The 17,824-nt window shown below is 44.2% G+C and overlaps 1 protein-coding gene across 1 annotated transcript in view; it reads right to left on the reverse strand.

The window, feature by feature from the left end:
• Prmt3 (protein arginine methyltransferase 3) overlaps positions 1–17,824 on the reverse strand; it is a 99,899-nt gene that overhangs the window by 73,763 nt on the left and 8,312 nt on the right. The window contains exons 7-8 of the mRNA XM_004650814.2: positions 16,390–16,534; positions 9,145–9,210 (exon numbers count right to left, since the gene is read on the reverse strand). Coding sequence (XP_004650871.2) covers positions 9,145–9,210; positions 16,390–16,534 — 211 coding nt within the window. The remainder of the gene's footprint in view (positions 1–9,144; positions 9,211–16,389; positions 16,535–17,824) is intronic.

A 17,824-nucleotide genomic window follows, 5' to 3' on the forward strand; every position in this document is an offset into this window, starting at 1 on the left:
AACAGAGGACACTGCAAGCCTTATATTTGGGGCAGCCAGACCAAATGAGCCAATGGGTGCAATAGTGGTACATTTGTCATGGTGGAAACCAACTGCCCTCTAATTGGACTGGAGGCCTGGTCCATGGGAGGGAATACATCCCTGATACTGAAAACTTACAACAGGGGTAGCCATGAGACCTAGGGGTGTAACATCTGCTGCTGTCTGGCTTAATGTATATACTTGTATATACTATGCTCATCAAACTGCCCAGTAAGTACTTCTCTTAATGTTCATACCCTTATATTAATGCTACTCTCACTTTTGGCTGAGAATCTGCTCTTTTCAGATGGCAGTGGGCTTGGGACAACTCAGAAGGTAACATGGTGCTAGTAAGAAGTGACCGCTGTGCTCAGTACGACAATATCTCTATCACACCTTCCAAGGCTCAGGGTCTAATGTGGAAGAGGTGGCGGAAAGAATGTAAGAGCCAAAGGAAGGGTGGGATTCCTTACAATGTGCTCCCTCCAGACACAAAATGGTCTGGATATCCATGACCTCACATTGCCTGACACTATCTGTGCAAGACTATCATAAGAGGAGGAAAAGACCGTGACATCAAAATAAGAGAAAGACTGACTGAGAAGGGGAGGGGATACGATGGAGAGTGGAGTTTCAAAGGGGAAAGTGGGGGGGGGGGGGTGACGGAGGGCACTACCATGGGATAATTCTTATAATCATGGAAATTGTTAATTAAAATTTGAAAAAAAAACAACACATGATATAGTGATACAAAGTACATTCTTAAATAAAAGGGGGGGAGGTCTGGAGAAATGGCTTGGTGGTTAAGGCAACTGCCTACAATAGCCAAAGGACCCATGTTCAATTGCCCAGAACCCATGGATTCCAGATGCACAGGATAGTGTGTGTGTCTGTAGTTCATTTGCAGTAGCTAGAGGACCTAGTGTACCCATTCTCTCTCTGTCTCTCTCCCTCTTTTTCTCTCTCAAATAAATAAAAATATATTTTTAAAAAAAGAAAACCTGGGCATGGTGGTGCATGCCTTTAGTCTTAGTACTTGGGAGGCAGAGGTAGGATGATCACCATGAGTTAAAGGCTACCCTGAGACTACACAGTGAATTCTGGGTCAGCCTGGGCTAGAATGAAACCCTACATCAAAAAAAAAAAAAAAAGAAGGAAACAAAAAAAGAAGAGAGAAAAGGTCATGGGGGCACTAGAGAGATGGCTTAGTGGTCAAGGTGTTTGTCTGCAAAGCCAAAGGACCCAGGTTTGATTCACCAGCACCCATGTAAGCCAGATGCACAAGGTGGCACATGCATCTGGAGTTCCTTTGCAGTGGCTGGAGGCCCTGGTGTACCCATACTCTATCTCTTTCTGTCTCTCTCCCTCCCTCAACCTTCCTCTGCCCACCCCCCCACATAAATAAATATTTTTTAAAAGAGAGAAACTGAGCCAATAAAACAGCATTTCATGGTTCCTTATGAGGGCTTATATGTTGACTCCTACATTAGCAGGGTTTCCTAAACCCAGTGATATCCCCAAATGAACCTTGATTGTCAGCACTGCCAACAGTGTATTTATCTATTTGGTTATTGGAGACTGAATCTTGCTAGGCGACTCAGGCTGGCCTCATTGTGTGATCCTTCTGCCTCTGCCTCTGACATGCTAGGATGACAGGCGTTAGCCACTATGCCTGGCTCAAAGAGCACATTTATACAACCTCAAAAAGCAGTGTTGTATACACCATACATATGTACAACTGATGTCTACCATAAAGAATAAAATGAGAGCATTTAAAAAAATGACAAAGTTTTGGTAGTGCATGCCTTTAATCCTAGCACTCAGGAAATTGAGGTAGGAGGATCACTGTGAGTTCGAGACCAGGCTGGGCAACAGAGTGAGTTCCAAGACAGGCTGGGCTAAAGTGAGACCCTGTCTCAAGAAACAAAACAGGGCTGGAGGAATGGCTTAGCAGTTAAGGCAGTTGCCTGCAAAGCCAAAGGAACCAGGTTCAGTTTCCCAGGACCCAAGTAAGCCAGATGTGCAGGTGGTGCATTCTATCTAGAGTCTATCTAGAGTCTGTCTGCAGTGGCGCACCCATTCTCTCTCTCTCTAAAATAAATAAATATAGTTTTAAATGGGGAGAAAGAATAATAATCAGGCATGGTCTCTATAAAGTTATGGGGCTAGAAAGATGACTCTGTGGTTAAGGCGCTTACCTTTGAAGCCTAAGGACCTGAGTTGGAGTCCCCAATACCCACATAAAGCCATGAGCACTAAGAGTTGCATGCACCTGGAATTTGTTTACAGTGGCAGGAAGTCCTGGCATGCCCATACTCTGTATCTGCTTGTTTCTCTCTCAAATAAATATAAAAAAAATTGTGTCTATCTCTCTCTCTGCTTGTAAATAAATAAAATATTTCGAAAAGGTGGGGAGGGGCTGGAGAGATGGCCCAATGGTTAAGGCACTTCCCTGTAAAATCTAACAATCTGGGTGAGATTCCCTAGAGTACCCACATAGAGCCAGATGCACAAAAGTGAAATATGCATGTGGAGTTTGTTTTTAGTGGCTGGAGGTCTTAGTGCACACATTCTCTCTCTTTCCCTCCCTCCCTCTTTCTTTCTTTCTCTCTGCTTGTAAATGAATAAATAAAATATTTTCTTAAGAAAATTATGAGGTGAGCTGGGCGTGGTGGCACACACCTTTAATCCCAGCACTCGGGAGGCAGAGGTAGGAGGATCACCATGAGTTCAAGGCCACCCTGAGACTACAAAGTGAATTCTAGGTCAGCCTGGGTTAGAGTGAATCCCTACCTCAAAAAAACAAAAGAAAATAAAGATTGTGAGTGAAAAGCCAAAGAGATAGCTTAGTCAGTGGAGCGCTTTCCCTGCAAGCATAGCAACCCGGGTTCAATCCTGAGTACCACAGAAAAATACCCGGCACGTTGCCATGTGCCTGTAATTCAGTTCTGGGGAGGCGTATCACAGCCAATCATTTAGCCCAACTGGAGAGTTCCAGGCCAATGAGAGACCCTGTCTCAGAAAGCAAAGGACCGGAGAAGAGGAGAGGATGTAAGTTAACAATATTGTGTGTATGTACGTAGAAGAACAGATTTCAGGGGATGAAAAGGCCCAAGTGAATCAGGGGAAGAGACTGAATAAAGGAAGGGTGAATCAAAATCTAAGATGGTATGAATAGGTCACATGGAAACCTACTTTCTTGGACAACAGCACACCCAGAAGCCACAGATTGTTATTAGAATATTTTCAGTGCCAGGGATGGGTTACCTTCCAGTGAATTCTTGGCCAAGGTCCCTGATGCCCCCAAAACATTACAGGGCACTGCAGAGGCTCCTGTTTTCCCACCAGGAACAGAAGGTAAGACCCTATTGCTGAAGACTCCACATATGAGGGCTGCAAAGTCACTGAGAAATCTTGTTGGAGCTGAGCTGAAAACCTCCTCCATGTAGACCAGCTGACAGAAATCTGGAAAAAGTTATGTTGTAGGCTTCATGGGAGAGAGAGAAGTCATCAGTGGAGATAAACAACCATGGACACTACAAGCCTTAAATTTGACCAGCCAGGCCAAATGAGCCAATGGGTGCATGCAGTAGTGGCACAGCTGTTATGAGGAAAATCAACCACTCTCTAACTGTACTGAAGACCAGCTCCAGGGGAAGGAACACATCCCTGATACTAAAACACCTACAATGGGGGATGTCACAAGCCCTAGGGGTATAATACCTACTGTGGTCTAGCTAAATATATTTATTATGCTCATCCTTCAAGGCTCAGGGTTCATTGTGGAATAGGTGGTGGAAAGAATGTAAGAGCCAAAGGACAGGTAGGACTCCTTACAATACATTCTTCCAGATAACATTAATAATTTAAAACAAAACAACAAAAAAAAAGTAGACCATGTTTCTGAAGATAGCAACCAAGATGGCCCTCTCGCCTCCACATGCACCCGCACACATGAATATACACTAATGATATACATCACTGAGTGTGTTTTATACACTTCTGAGGTCCCTCCATACAGTGAGGAAGGAAGCAAAAACATTTTTAAATTCAAGCACCTTTTTGAAAAGTACTTCTCAAGGGCTGAAGAGATGGTTCAGTAGTTAAAGGCACTTGCTTGGAAAGTCTGCCAACCCGAGTTTAATTCCCTAATACCCACATAAAGCCAGATGCAAAAGTGGTGCATGCATCTGGAGTTCTTTTGCAGTGTTAAGAGGCCCTGATATGCCCATATACTCACTTTCTCACAAATAAATAAATAAATAAATAAATAAATAAATAAATAAATAATTTTTTTGAGGTAGAATTTTACTCTAACCCAGGCTGACTAGGGTTAGGAAAAAAGAAAAAAAAAAAAAAAACAAACAACAAGTTAAAAACTGGGGTGCAATATTTTACATTAAAGTTACTTTTGAACAACCAAAATTGCCAAGCACAATTCTTTACATACTAATGAGGTTAAACCCCAGTACCTGGGATAAAGCAGTAAGGAAAAACATTCCTCACTCACTCTCGGCCCATGCTCTGACTTGGGAAGGACAGCCTCCAGGGAAGTGATAGAGGTGGCGCACGGCCGCGACTACATGCTCTCCCCTGGTTCTTGGCAAGTGTCTGCAGAGCAGTGCGGTAAAGAGGAAGCTGGGGCAAAGCACCCACACCTACAAACTGCTCCGAACTCACAAATACTTATTCTCAACAACTACATCTTTCAATTATTACTACCTCAACCCCTTCAGTATTTCCTTACTCAGAATGCAATAGAAAAAAAAAAGAAATTCCTGGGCTGGAGACATGGCTTAGTGTTTAAGGTGTTTGCCTGCAAAGCCAAAGGACCCAGATTCAATTCTGCAGGACCCATGTAAGTCAGCTGCACAAGGGGGTGCATGCATCTGGAGTTTATTTGCAGTGGCTAGAGGCCCTGGTGTGTCCATTCTCTCTTTCTCTGCCTCTATTTCTGTCGATCTCAAATAAATAAAAATAAACAAAAATTTATGCCGGGCATGATGGCTCATGCCTTTAATCCCAGCACTTGGGAGGCAGAGGTAGGAGGATCGCTGTGAGTTCAAGGCCAGCCTGAGACTACACAGTGATTCCAGGTCAGCCTGGGCTAGAGTGAGACCCTATCTCGAAAAAAAATTAAATAAATAAATAAGCAAACAAAAATTTAAAAAGAAAAAAATTAGTAACTAGCTGCTTAAAGTCCTATGATAGGCACATCACAAAGTGCTAAGGGAAGATGGCTCAAAGACATGATGATGCTTTTTACAGTAATAAAACATACAGACTTTCAGTACCAGGAAAGATTTAGAAACTACTTACCGGGCTGGAGAGATGGCTTAGCGGCTAAAATGTGCTTGCCTGTGAAGCCTAAGGACTCAGGTTCAACTCCCCAGAATCCACATAAGCCAGATGCATAAGGCATCGTATGCACATAAGGTCACACATGCACACAAAATGGCACACATGACTTGAGTGAGATTTCATTGGCTAGAGGTCCTGCAACAGCAGGGCTGGAGAGATGGCTTAGTGGTTAAGCGCTTGCCTGTGAAGCCTAGGGACCCCAGTTCGAGGCTCAATTCCCCAGGACCCACATTAGCCAGATGCACAAGGGGGTGCGTGTGTCTGGAGTTTGTCTGCAGGGGCTGGAAGCCCTGGAGCACCCATTCTCTCTCTTGCTCTCTGCCTATTTCTCTGTCACTCTCAAATAAACAAATAAACAATAAACTTTAAAAATTTCATGTTAAGTGTGCTTAAGACAAATAAATAAGTAAATAAAATACTTTAAAATTTTTTTTAAATAAATAAAAGAACTGCTTTGAAAACAAAACAACAACAAAAAGCTTCTTGCTGATAGATGTAGAGAGATCCCCAGCTGTCTAAATTTTACAGCTAGATCCTGACTGCCTAACCAAGAGTATTGCAACGTCTATAAGAGCTGATCAGGGAAAGAGCAAAGCAAAACAAAGCCTGTGGCTGTGTGGCACATTCTCAAGTGACGCGACTCGCTTGAGACTCGCTTCCCTGGGAGCCAAGTGCATTCCAGTTTCCAGTCAGAGTGCAAAGAGAAAACCAGAAGACACACTGAGTCTCTGCTACTGTGACATGTGAGATGCTAAAAGACCATGATATCAACAGGAAATCATTTCCGTGTCCATGTGAGATCAATGACAAGCAGTACCTCATTTCAAACCTTTCACAACAGGTCGAGGGACACGAGAGCTCCACAGAAATTTCACATTGCGCACTGCCCAACGAACCTCTCTCAGGAAGGTGCTTAGGAAACAGAACACCACTCCGGACACACCCAGTCAAGGTGAAAAGCAGGAAAGGCCACTCACAAACACCAGGGGAAGTAAAGCCCATGAAATCCACTTAGTGACACCTCTAAAATGAAAGTGAAAATTACAAAAACATGCTGTATTCTCAGAAGACATATTTTTGAGGTAAAAACATCAGAGAAAAATTCCAAAAAGGTATACAAATGGCAGAAAGTCAAATTCTTGTCTCATTAGCTGAAAACCTGAACTTCCAATTAACCATGACAATAGAGAAAGGGAACGAGAGTAAAATATGTGGAAACATTCACAGAGGATAAATTTCACAGTGTTAGAACTGATGGTCTCACAAAGGGAAGAAACTTTAAGGGATTAATGCATACACCTTATAATACATAACCCTACTCACAAGTAACATTTTTTTTTTTCACTGCTCACACACAGTCAATAATAATTAAAAATGTGTATTGACATGGGGCTTATCTGACACACTGCAAATTTACATCAATTACTATACATCAAAAATGAAGTTTAGCATAGACTCTGGCTGCTAAGCCCCAGGCCCAGAGTTAGGTCCCCCCCCCCCCCACTGCACAGTGTACTACTGGCCAGAAAGACCCATGAGGTCCTCAAAACAATGTAGACCATTGCCAAAGCATTTGGTTACCTGCCTGTTGCAGTCAGGTTTGCATTGCTGGCAGAAAAAGGCAGACCAAAGAGCAGCTTGTGGGAAAAAGTTTATTTTGGCTTACAGACTCCATGATGGAAGGGGAAAACAATGGTATGAGCAGAGAGAGGGTGGACATCACCCTCTGGACAATGTAAGGTAGACACCAGCAACAGGAGAGTGTGCCAAACATTGGCAAAGAGACACTGGCTATAACACCCGTAAGCCACCACCAACAATACACTGTCTCTAAGAGGCGTTAATTCCCAAATCTCCATCAGCTAGGAACCCAGCATTCAGAACACCTAAGTTTATGGGGGACACCTGAATCAAACCACCACACTGCCAGTGCTAAAAGGTAAGACCTTATTGCTGAAGACACCACAGGCTGTGGTCATAAGACATTAGAACACCACATTGGAGTTAAAGTTAACTAGGGCTAGAGGGGGATGGCTTGGCAGTTAAGGTATTTGTCTGTGAAGCCAAAGGACCTGGGTTTGATTCCCTAGGATCCACATAAGCCAGCTGCACAAGGGGGCACATGTGTCTGGAGTTCATTTGCAGTGGATGGAGACCTGGCGCACCCATTCTCTCCCTCTTTGTCTCTGTTAAATAAATACAAATAAAATTATTTTTAAAAAAGGAAACTAGCTCCCTCCTGGCTAGCGCTCATAGTGCTGGAGATCCCTAAGAGCACTGGAGGACAAGAGCCACCAATAGCATAAGTAGGGGACTCTGCATTGTATGAAGCCAGCCAAAAAGTACACACGTGTAATAGTGGCACACAGCCTCTGTGGGAAACCAACTGTTTGTAACCAACTCTGCTTGGAGATGAGGTCCACTCAATGGCAGAGAACTCATATCTGGTACTGGAAAAGTCAGAACCCCATGGTCAGGAGACTCGGATATCAGAGAGAAGCCCCACTGTTCTCTGGAGAAGAAGAGTGGGCTTGCACACCAAAAAGTCTCTTTAACCCATGCTGCTCTCACTCTTGGTTGGAGACTGTTTTATTTTGTAGATGGCAGAGAAAACAGAGAACTAAGATCCCTTGATAAGACAAGAAGATAGCCAACTGACTGAGGCCTTCATGACCCCAAAGTGAATACCATAACCCCACTGAGGAGGGCTTCAGGGAAACAAGAGCAGGGACAAGGGGATAAAAGAGAATGACCTGTGTGTGTGTGTGTGTGTGTGTGTGTGTGTGTGTGTGTGTGTGTGTGTTTAAAAAATTAAATTTTAAGAAAACACGGTTTACATGCCTGACACTACCTACACAAGTCCATCATAAGAGGAGGAAAAGATCATGATATCAAAATAAAGGAGAGGCTGATTGAGATGGGGAAATGATGGAGAATGGAATTTCAAAGGGGAAGGTGGGGGGGGAGGGTATTACCATGGGGTATTTTTTATAATCATGGAAAATGTTAATAAAAATTGAGAAAAAAAAAAAACACAGTTTAGGGGTCTGGAGAGATGGCAAAGTGGTTAAAGGTGCTTGGTTGAAAAGCCTGCCCCCACCCACTCTCTCCTCGCAAATAATGCCTGCAAAGCCTAAGGAGACAGGTTTGATGCTCCAGGTCCCACATAAGCCTGTCACACATAGTGGCACAAGCACCTAGAGTTCATCTGCAGTGGCTAGAAGCCCTGCTGCACACATTCTCACTCTCCCTCTCCCTCTCTCTCTGACTGTAAGAAATAAATAACAAAGAAATATATATATATATTTTTATTGCTTATTTTTTATTTAGTTATTTCAGAGTGTCAGAGAGAGAGAAAGAGGCAGATAGAGAAGGAGGGAGAGAATGGGCGCACAAGGGCCTCCAGCCCCTGTGAACGAACTCCAGACACGTGCGCCCCCTTGTGCATCTGGCTAACGTGGGTCCTGGGGAATCAAGCCTTAAACCAGGGTCCTTAGGCTTCACAGGCAAGCGCTTACCCGCTAAGCCATCTCTCCAGCCCACAAAGAAATATTTTTAAAAAATGGTTTAGGCAAAATTATTTGGACAAGTGAAGTTAACTGCAATGTCCCTGCAGTTAGTGGCTTTCAGTGGTAAGAAGGAGCCCCATTAGCTTCTGGAAGCATCCACTGCAGTGCCAGCCAAGCAAGGGCCAAGCAGGGGATCTGCAGTGCCCAAGAAGCACAGGATGAGAGGGACGACTATGCAGCCACGCACACTCACCTTGTCTCTGAAGAGATGTGGATTCTGGTATATAAAGTCTCTGTAGCTCTCTGTGCGTACCTTGTCCTAGGGAAGAGGAAAGGCAGGTCACAACCGCTGTCTGAACAGCTCCAGGATGCTATTCACTGTCCTATCACAGCACCAGTTGCCTACAAAGCCTAATGAGTTTTTATTTCTTTCCAAAGGAAACAAGTAAGGAATAAGAATAGAGAAATGTCTATTTAAAACCTATCACTGAAGGGACTAGGGAGATGGCTCCACAATTAAAGACTACCCCCAAAATTCAAGTCAAATCTATGACATTCTTACATCTGTCCACGCACCACGGCCATGAGGCTTGAAAGGATTGTGAAAGCTAGGACCTGCTTCCTGAATCAGGTGCCATGTAGCACCTAACTGCCTGCACTGGAGCTATCGGAAAACAAGAAAACTGAGACCAAAAAAAGCAATGTGCAAAAATATAGGTATATGTATTAAAAAAAAAAAGACAGTTTTGCTAAGACAGTCACAGTCAATACCTGTTTCATTCATAATCCTATTTCGTTTCTAGGAATGTCTGTAGTAGGAAATAATCTTAAGAGCCCGCAGGCCAAAACAATACCTTGTTTGAACTCTGCAGGCCACTCTGTGAGATGAGTACCCTCAAGTCTCACGTGGACCATGAGATGCAGGCACTCAACATCCTCATACACACACTGGCTCGTGATCTAAGCTGCTTCCTGGTGGACACACACAGCCTGCAAGTCAGGTGGCTAAGAGTTCTATGGCCAAGGACGTAACACAAGGGCACTGCAAAAATAAATCCCACATGCAACAGTGGCACGTCTGTTATGGGGGAAACCAACTGCCCTCTAACTGGACTGGAGGCCTGCTCCATGGGAAGTGAATACATCCCTGATACTGAAAACTTAAAACGGGTAGTCATGAGCCCTAGGGGTGTAACATCTGCTGTTGTCTGGCCAAATGTATATACTATGCTTATCAAACTGCCCAGTAAGCACTTCTCTTAATGTTTACAGCTTTATATTAATGCTACTCTCACTTTTGGTTGAGAATTTTCTCTTTTCAGATGGCAGCGACCTTGGGACGACTCAGAAGGTGGTATAGTGCTGGAAAGAAATGATCAGAGTGCTCAGTACTGCAATATCTCTATCACACCTTCCAAGGCTCAGGTTTTAATGCAGAAGAGGTGGCAGAAAGAATCTAAGAGCCAAAGGAAGGGCAGGACTCCATACAATGTGCTCCCTCCAGACACAAAATGGCCTGGATATCCATACCCTCACAGTGCCTGATACTACCTGCATAAGAGCATCATAAGAGGAGAAAAAGATCAAGACATCAAAAGTAAAAGAGAGACTGATTGAGATGAGGAGGGGGTATGATGGAGAGTGGAGTTTCAAAGGGGTAAGTGGGGGGAGGGAGGGTATCACCATGGGATATTTTTTATAATCATGGAAGCTGTTACTAAAAAAAGTTTAAAAATTGGGCTGGAGAGATGGCTTAGCAGTTAAGCGCTTGCCTGTGAAGCCTAAGGACCCCAGTTTGAGGCTTGGTTCCCCAGGACCCACATTAGCCAGATGCACAAGGGGGCGCACGCATCTGGAGTTCATTTGCAGTGGCTAGAGGCCCTGGCGCGCCCATTCACTCTCTCTCTCTGCCTCTTTCTCTCTCTGTCTGTTGCTCTCAAATAAATAAATAAAAATAACAAAAAAAACCCTAAAAAATTACATAAATAAATCCCACAAAACAAGAATTGTTGCTTTGGATCTCACACTATGTTAAAGAAAGACAGTCAAATGGTAGGTCTCACTTTTGTGAATTCAAACCAAGGACGGAAAATAAAAACTACAACTGAGCTGACCCTGTACTTGAATGGTGTGTATGTCAGCTACATACACAACACTTATACTGCACCATGCAGAAGTAAGCTGGAAACACCCAGGAGCCCTGAAAGATATCAACAGCAACTCTGTACACAGCACTCAGGCTGCAGCATGTAGAAGGGAGCTAGAGAGCATCAGGCTGGGGTAAATAAGCTACAGAGAGCCAAGAGCAGGAGGGTGGGGGTGGCAAGCCAGAGACAGACGGTCAGTGAGAGCTGCAGAGTGGAATAAGTTAGAGACGACCAAGAGTTGCGGGATCGGAGTAGGTAAGCTAGAGACAGCCAGGAGCCTGGAACCACACATTATCACTTCTGTACACAGCACTCACACTGTAGCATGTACAGGTGAGCTAGACAGAGGAGGGTGCAGCAGGACGAGGGTAGGTCAGATGCCAGGGCCATGCCCTTTACCGTGGACTTGGCAGAATAACCAAGAGTATAATACATGCTACAGTACAAGCCTCACCCCTCACACACACTTCATGCCAATACGGAGATCCACTTGAAGCCCGTAAGCAGATCTCAAATCAAAAGTTGTTTTACACCAGACATGGTGGCTCACACCTTTAATCCCAGCACTCTGTAGGCAGAAGTAGACGGGCTTCAGTGAGTTTGAGGCCACCCTAAGACTACAATGTGAATTACAGGTCAGTGTGGGCTACAGCAAGACCCTACCTTGAAAAAAAAATTGTTCTACTTATTAGAACTGAAAAGAGAAATGCCCAGAATTAATCCCACTTTCGGTATTTCTATTTTACAGTCAGGTTTGTCTTTAACTTTTATTAAAATTAGTTCAAAACCACAAACAGAACATGCTTAAGTAAATTTATATTCCAGCTAATTTTAAAGTGTCCCTTTAAAATCTTACCATTTCATAGATTTTCCTGTTTACTCTTTACAACAAGGCAGGGATTTCTGCTGAAACAACAGAACTTCCAAAGGCAGCCATCAGTCACAAAGACAGCCACTGGGAACACCGTCCCTGCCTATCCCTGCTTCTGGCTCTCACTGCTCCCACTTCATCAGCAGCACCCTGGCTATGGTCCTACCCCACAAGCTGATGTTCCGTTGAGCTCCACTGTACTCTAAGGCCTCTTCCTGCAAATCATCTGTGTGGCTGGACTGCTTAGCAGTGTGAGGAAACCCTCACAGGGCCTTGTGTCCAGCATGGCTTCAACTGAACAACACACAACATGGGCATCTATATGAAAGCAAATAAACTTGCTGGAAAAGGCACTTCTAAGGCAGGCCTGGTGGCAACATGTCTATAATCCCAGCACATGGCAGGATGATGCCACTCGAGTTCAAGGCCAGCCTAGGATGCACTGAAAGTTGGAGGCCAGCCTGCGCTACATGAGACCCTGTTTCAAAAGAAAAAGGCATTTCTAAAACTGCATTCTAACAAAAGGCTAACATGTGAATACAAAAAATGAAACTTTTTTAAGCTATCCTTTATACCAATTACTGAAGTTAAGAAACACCATGGGCCAGGTGTGGTGGCATACACCTTTAATCGCAGCACTCAGGAGGCAGAGGTAAGAGGATCACCATATGTTCAAGGCTACCCTGAGATTACATAGTGAATTCCAGGTCAGCCTGGACTAGAGTGAAACCCTACCATGAAAACCAGAAAGAAAAAAGAAAAAGAAAAGAATTGCCAGGAGCCGGGTGTGGTGGTGCACGCCTTTAATCCCAGCACTGGGGAGGCAAAGGTAGGATCGCCATGAGTTTGAGGCCACCCTGAGACTACATAGTGAATTCCAGGTCAGCCTGGGCCAGAGTGAGACCCTACCTCGAAAAAACAAAAACAAACAAACAAAAAAGAAACACTATGAAAGCTCGAGGCCCACTGACAGGGCAGCACTGGGAAGAGGAGGGGTGCCACTGGTTACTCCTGCAAGCACACAGGCAGGAGTGAGGCTGAAACCAAAGGGAAATTGACACACTGTGAACTTTACAATTACAAATAAGTGTTTATATGCTGGCTTGAAAAGGACAGAAAGCTTGAGTAAGCCATAGAGAAAGAGAATGGGGTACTGGAGAGATTACTTAGTGGTTAAGGTGCTTGCCAACAAAGCCTAATGTCCCAGGTCCAATTCCTCAGTAACCACATGGAGCCAGATGTACAAGGTGGCGCATGAACCTCGAGATCATTTGCAGTGGTTGAAGAACCTGATGTGCCCCTTTTCTCTCTCTCTCTTTGCAAATAAATAAGTAACATTTAAAAGAAAGGGAAAGGGCTGGAGAGATGGCTAAGGTGGTTAAGCACTTGCCTGTGAAGCCTAAGAACCCCGGTTTGAGGCTCAATTCCCCAGGATCCACGTTAGCCAGATGCACAAGGGGGTGCATGCATCTGGAGTTCGTTGGCAGTGGCTGGAGGCCCTGGCATACCCATTCTCTCTTTCTCTCTGCCTTTCTTTGTCTGTCACTCTCAAATAAATAAATAAAAATAAAGCAAAAAAAAAAAAAAAAAAAAAAGAAAGGGAGACTAGGAAAGAAAAGCCACCACGCTGCCAGTAGTAAGCAGCACCTCCATCGACACCTGCAGGCTGAGCCACGACCCTCCCCACAGGGCTTCTTGCCAGTTTATGCTAGTTACCAACAAGCTTCAAGTCCATCTGGTCTATCCTGCTGTATCAACTGTTTCTGAAACTCAAAATAATCACCTCCATCCTCATCAGAAATGAGACCACAAACTACTCCTGCTTAAGTTGTATGTCAAAGTAGTGGTACTAATGCATCAGAAACCAAAAAGAGAGACCCTGACTCAATCACCATTCCAGGAAGCTGGCCTGGAGTGGGTTAGCGCCAACAGCTGCTCTGGTGACAGACACAGACGGCCTGCCGAGAGCCACACACCTGACTGAGCAGAGGCGGTGTGCACCAGCAGTTCCTTCTGAATCGAGGATGTCTTTCCTTCCTACGAACACTGTTATCTCCAAGAGGAAAACCCAAGCACAGAGAAAGTTAATGTGGACCCTTATGAGATTCTCTAAAAGGGAAAAGATGGAATCTGGGAAGATGGGCCAGGCTTGCAAAGCCTGCCAGCCCAGGTTCAATGGCCCAGTAGTCATGTAAAGCCAGACACACAAAGCGATACATGCATCTGGAGGTTGTTTGTGATCACTCCTTCTCTTAAAGGGAAAAGGCAGCAGTGCAACCTTCAAGATGGAGCCTCTCAAGTCTTCACGGAGGACAAGCAGACTCAGTCATGTGCGAAGCCACTCATGACCAACACATGGGCCCATGTGTCCAGAGAGAGACATAAATGGGCACACGGAACTTAATCACGGTAGTGAAAACACATCCTGTGAAGTTTCATGACCTTTACCTTTCTAAGAAACCACCACCAGCACCATACAGACACAGACAAGGGCACAGTGTTTACATGACTGACCCTACAGAAAATAGTATAGGCCACAGCACTGACATCAACAGAGAATATGGGGTGAGTCTATTTCTCTAAACAAATTCATCTGGCTCACTTATAAGAGACCCATTATTTCAATGTGATGCCATTATTCAAGAGAGCAGAGAGCACAATGACACGTCCTTAGTAATGAAGTGATATAACTTTAAAAGATCTCAATAGCCCCAGTTGTCATGAATTTGCACACTTCCACTCTGATTCTACAGAACTCACCAAATGTCTATTTTGCGTGTTATCAAATAGGATGTTTCAGGGAAATCCAGTCTTAGTTTCCATTAAATAGAATAATCCTTAGAGGAAAGCCACTGGAAGGGGTTTTATTGGTTTTAAAAAAGTTAATAGTGACATCTAAAATTCCCAGAGATAAACAACTAAAATGTTCAGTAACTTTTATAACCCAACATTTATTTCATGCTAGTCAGGTATTTTCAGTTTTACTTTATTAAAAATCTTACCATCACCAGGTGTGGTGGCAGGTGCTTTTAATCCCAGCACTGGGGAGGCAGAGGTAGGAAGACTGCTGTGTGTTCAAGGCCAGCCCGAGACTACATAGTGAATTCCAGGTCAGCCTGAGCTAGAGCAAGACCCTACCTCGAAAAAACAAAAAAGAAATAAAAATAAAAATCTTACCATCAGAGCTGGAGAGGTGGCTTAGTGGTTAAGGTGCTGGCCTGCAAAGCCTAAAGACCCAGGTTCAATTCTCCAGGAACCACATAAGCCAGCTGCACATGGTGGCACATGCATCTGGAGTTTGTTTACAGTGGCTGGAGGACCTGGTGTGCCCATTCCCCCCTTCACTCTCTCTGCCTCTTTCCCTTCCTCTCTCTCAAATAAATAAATAAAAATGAAAAATATTTTTTAAAAAATCTTGACATCAGGGATATCTGGCGGACGTGGTGGCATACGCCTGTAATCCCAGCATTGGGGAGGCAGAGGTAGGAGGACCACTGAGAGTTCAAGGCCACCCTAAGACTACATAGTGAATTCCAGGTCAGCCTGGGCTAGAGAGAGACTCTACCTCGAAAAAAACAACAACAAAAGAAGAAAGAAAGAAAGAAAGAAAGAAAGAAAGAAAGAAAGAAAGAGAAAGAGAGAGAGAAAGAAAACTTGGTGTCAGAGCAATGAGCTCAGCCCCCATTCAGTGACTCCAGTTTGGTTCTCTAGGTGGGCTTTATCTCATTCTTGTCTTCTTTTTATATTCTCCTTCTCTTAGTCTAATAAAATCTCTCTAAACCTTAAAAAAAAAAAAAATCTTACCATCAGGCAGGGCATGGTGGCTTATGCCTTTAATCCTAGCACTTGGGAGGTGGAGATAGGAGGATCAATGTGAGTTTGAGGCCAACCTGGGACTACAGTGAGTTCCAGGTCAGCCTGGGCTAGAGTGAGACCCTACCTTGAAAAGCCACAATAAAATAAAATAAAATAAAATCTTACTATCTTAATCTACAATATTTGATTAAAAGTACCAAGTTCTATTTTATATGGACATTTCCATTATGAAAATTAAAACCAATTAGATTGAAAGACTTGATTTGACCAGTTTATGAAATAGTTCTTTCTTACCCATGATGCATCATAAAAATGGTGAGAACTACTCATAATGAAACTTTCTAACATAATTCTTTGTCTAAGCTAAGTCAGCACTACTAGTTAAATCATTAATCACTTCCTTTTCAAGGTAAAAACAAACCTACAATTTCATTCCTGTTTAATAGCTGCTTTGAGACCATGATCCCAAAGCAGACGTTTTTCCAAGGCTGTCTGGAGTGAAGACGACTTCACAGTGAAGGCTCAGAATGATGAACACCAGGCCGCAGTGCCAATGCCTGAGTCACCCAGGTCAGCTGTCAGCACAGGGCAGTTCCCAGTACCCAGAGAAGCCTGCTCTCCTGTCTTCTCTCAGTGGGCACTTGCTCAGTATGCTGTGGCTAACCTTCAGCATCTCTTCATGGATCCCATAATGCCCATAGGAGCTGAAGTAAACGCCATCCTCGTCCTCCTGCAGGTCCACAATGGCATTAGCGGGTGAGGCGCGGGATCCGACATCTGCGTTCATCACAAAATCCTGAGCAAATTGTCTGTAATCAATTTGAAATACACCCTTGAGACAGGTTTACTGGACCATGAAAAAGGGAAGGCTAGAGGTTGGGGAATGGGCAGCAGGAGAGTGGACTATGGTGAGCCTTTAAAATTGCTTTCCAGCTGGAGCAGCCCTGAGCGCCCCCTGCTGGACCATGGGCAGGTAGCACATTTCCTCCCAGTCATGATCCTGTAAACCTTAAGACCATGCCAACTGCCTCAGTATAATTATTATTTGTTTGTTTGTTTTTTGAGGCAGGGTCTCACACTGGTCCAGGTTGACTTGGAATTAACTACATATTCTCAGGGTGGCCTTGAACTCATAGTGACCCACCTCCCTCTGCCTCTGGAGTGCTGGCATTAAAGGTGTGCACCACCACGCCCAGCTTAGTATAATTCTTTACACCTGCTTATGGTGGTTTGATTCAGGTGTCCCCCATAAACTTATGTGTTCTGAATGCTAGCTGATAGCAATTGGAAATTAAAGCCTCCTGCAAGCAGTATATTGTTGGGTGTGGGCTTATGGGTGTTAAAGCCAGCTCCCCCTTGCTAGTGTTTGGCACACTCTCCTGTTCCTGTTGTCCATCTGATGTTGGTCGGGGCTAATGTCCAGCCTCTGCTCACACCATCGTTTTCCCTGACATCAAAGAGCATTCCCTCCAGTCTGTAAGCCAAAATAAACTCTTTTGTCCCAAAAGCTGCTCTTGGTTGAGTGATTTCCACAAGGAATGCAAACCTGACCACAACACTGCCAATGAACCAAATTGGTGCATTTGATTTAGTCAGATTTATGTATTTACGATGTTTTAAGCTCTTAGCATCTGAATCAATGCAGCCTATCTCAATTGTTAACATTCTTGAAACACAACTATCTTTTCACATGGGCAGAAAGAAGGCTCCCGTTAGTTCTGACTATTTATAACACTGACACTGCCCACAGCAGCTCTAAAGCTTAGCTCTCCATCTCAACACGGTATATGAGGAGAACAAAGGGGCAAGAAGCAGACTAGAATTGGTTACTAATTTCCTGAGCATAAGAACTGAGAAATGTGGAGCAGGAATTTGGGCTGTCTCAGCATTCCTCCAGGCTGGGGGACCGTCAAGCAGGTGCTCAGGCAATGGCCACCAGCCACCACCCCAGCAGGTCAAGGCGGCACACTCATCACACTTGTGTGAGCACGGGGCACACCTTTAATCCCAGAACTCAGGAGGCAGAGAAAGGAGGATCATTGCCGTGAGTTCAAGGCCACTCTGTGACTACATAGTGAATTCCAGGTCAGCCTATGCTA

The sequence above is a fragment of the Jaculus jaculus genome, chromosome 3, assembly GCF_020740685.1.
Source record: "Jaculus jaculus isolate mJacJac1 chromosome 3, mJacJac1.mat.Y.cur, whole genome shotgun sequence".
NCBI classification, from domain to species: Eukaryota; Metazoa; Chordata; class Mammalia; order Rodentia; family Dipodidae; genus Jaculus; species Jaculus jaculus.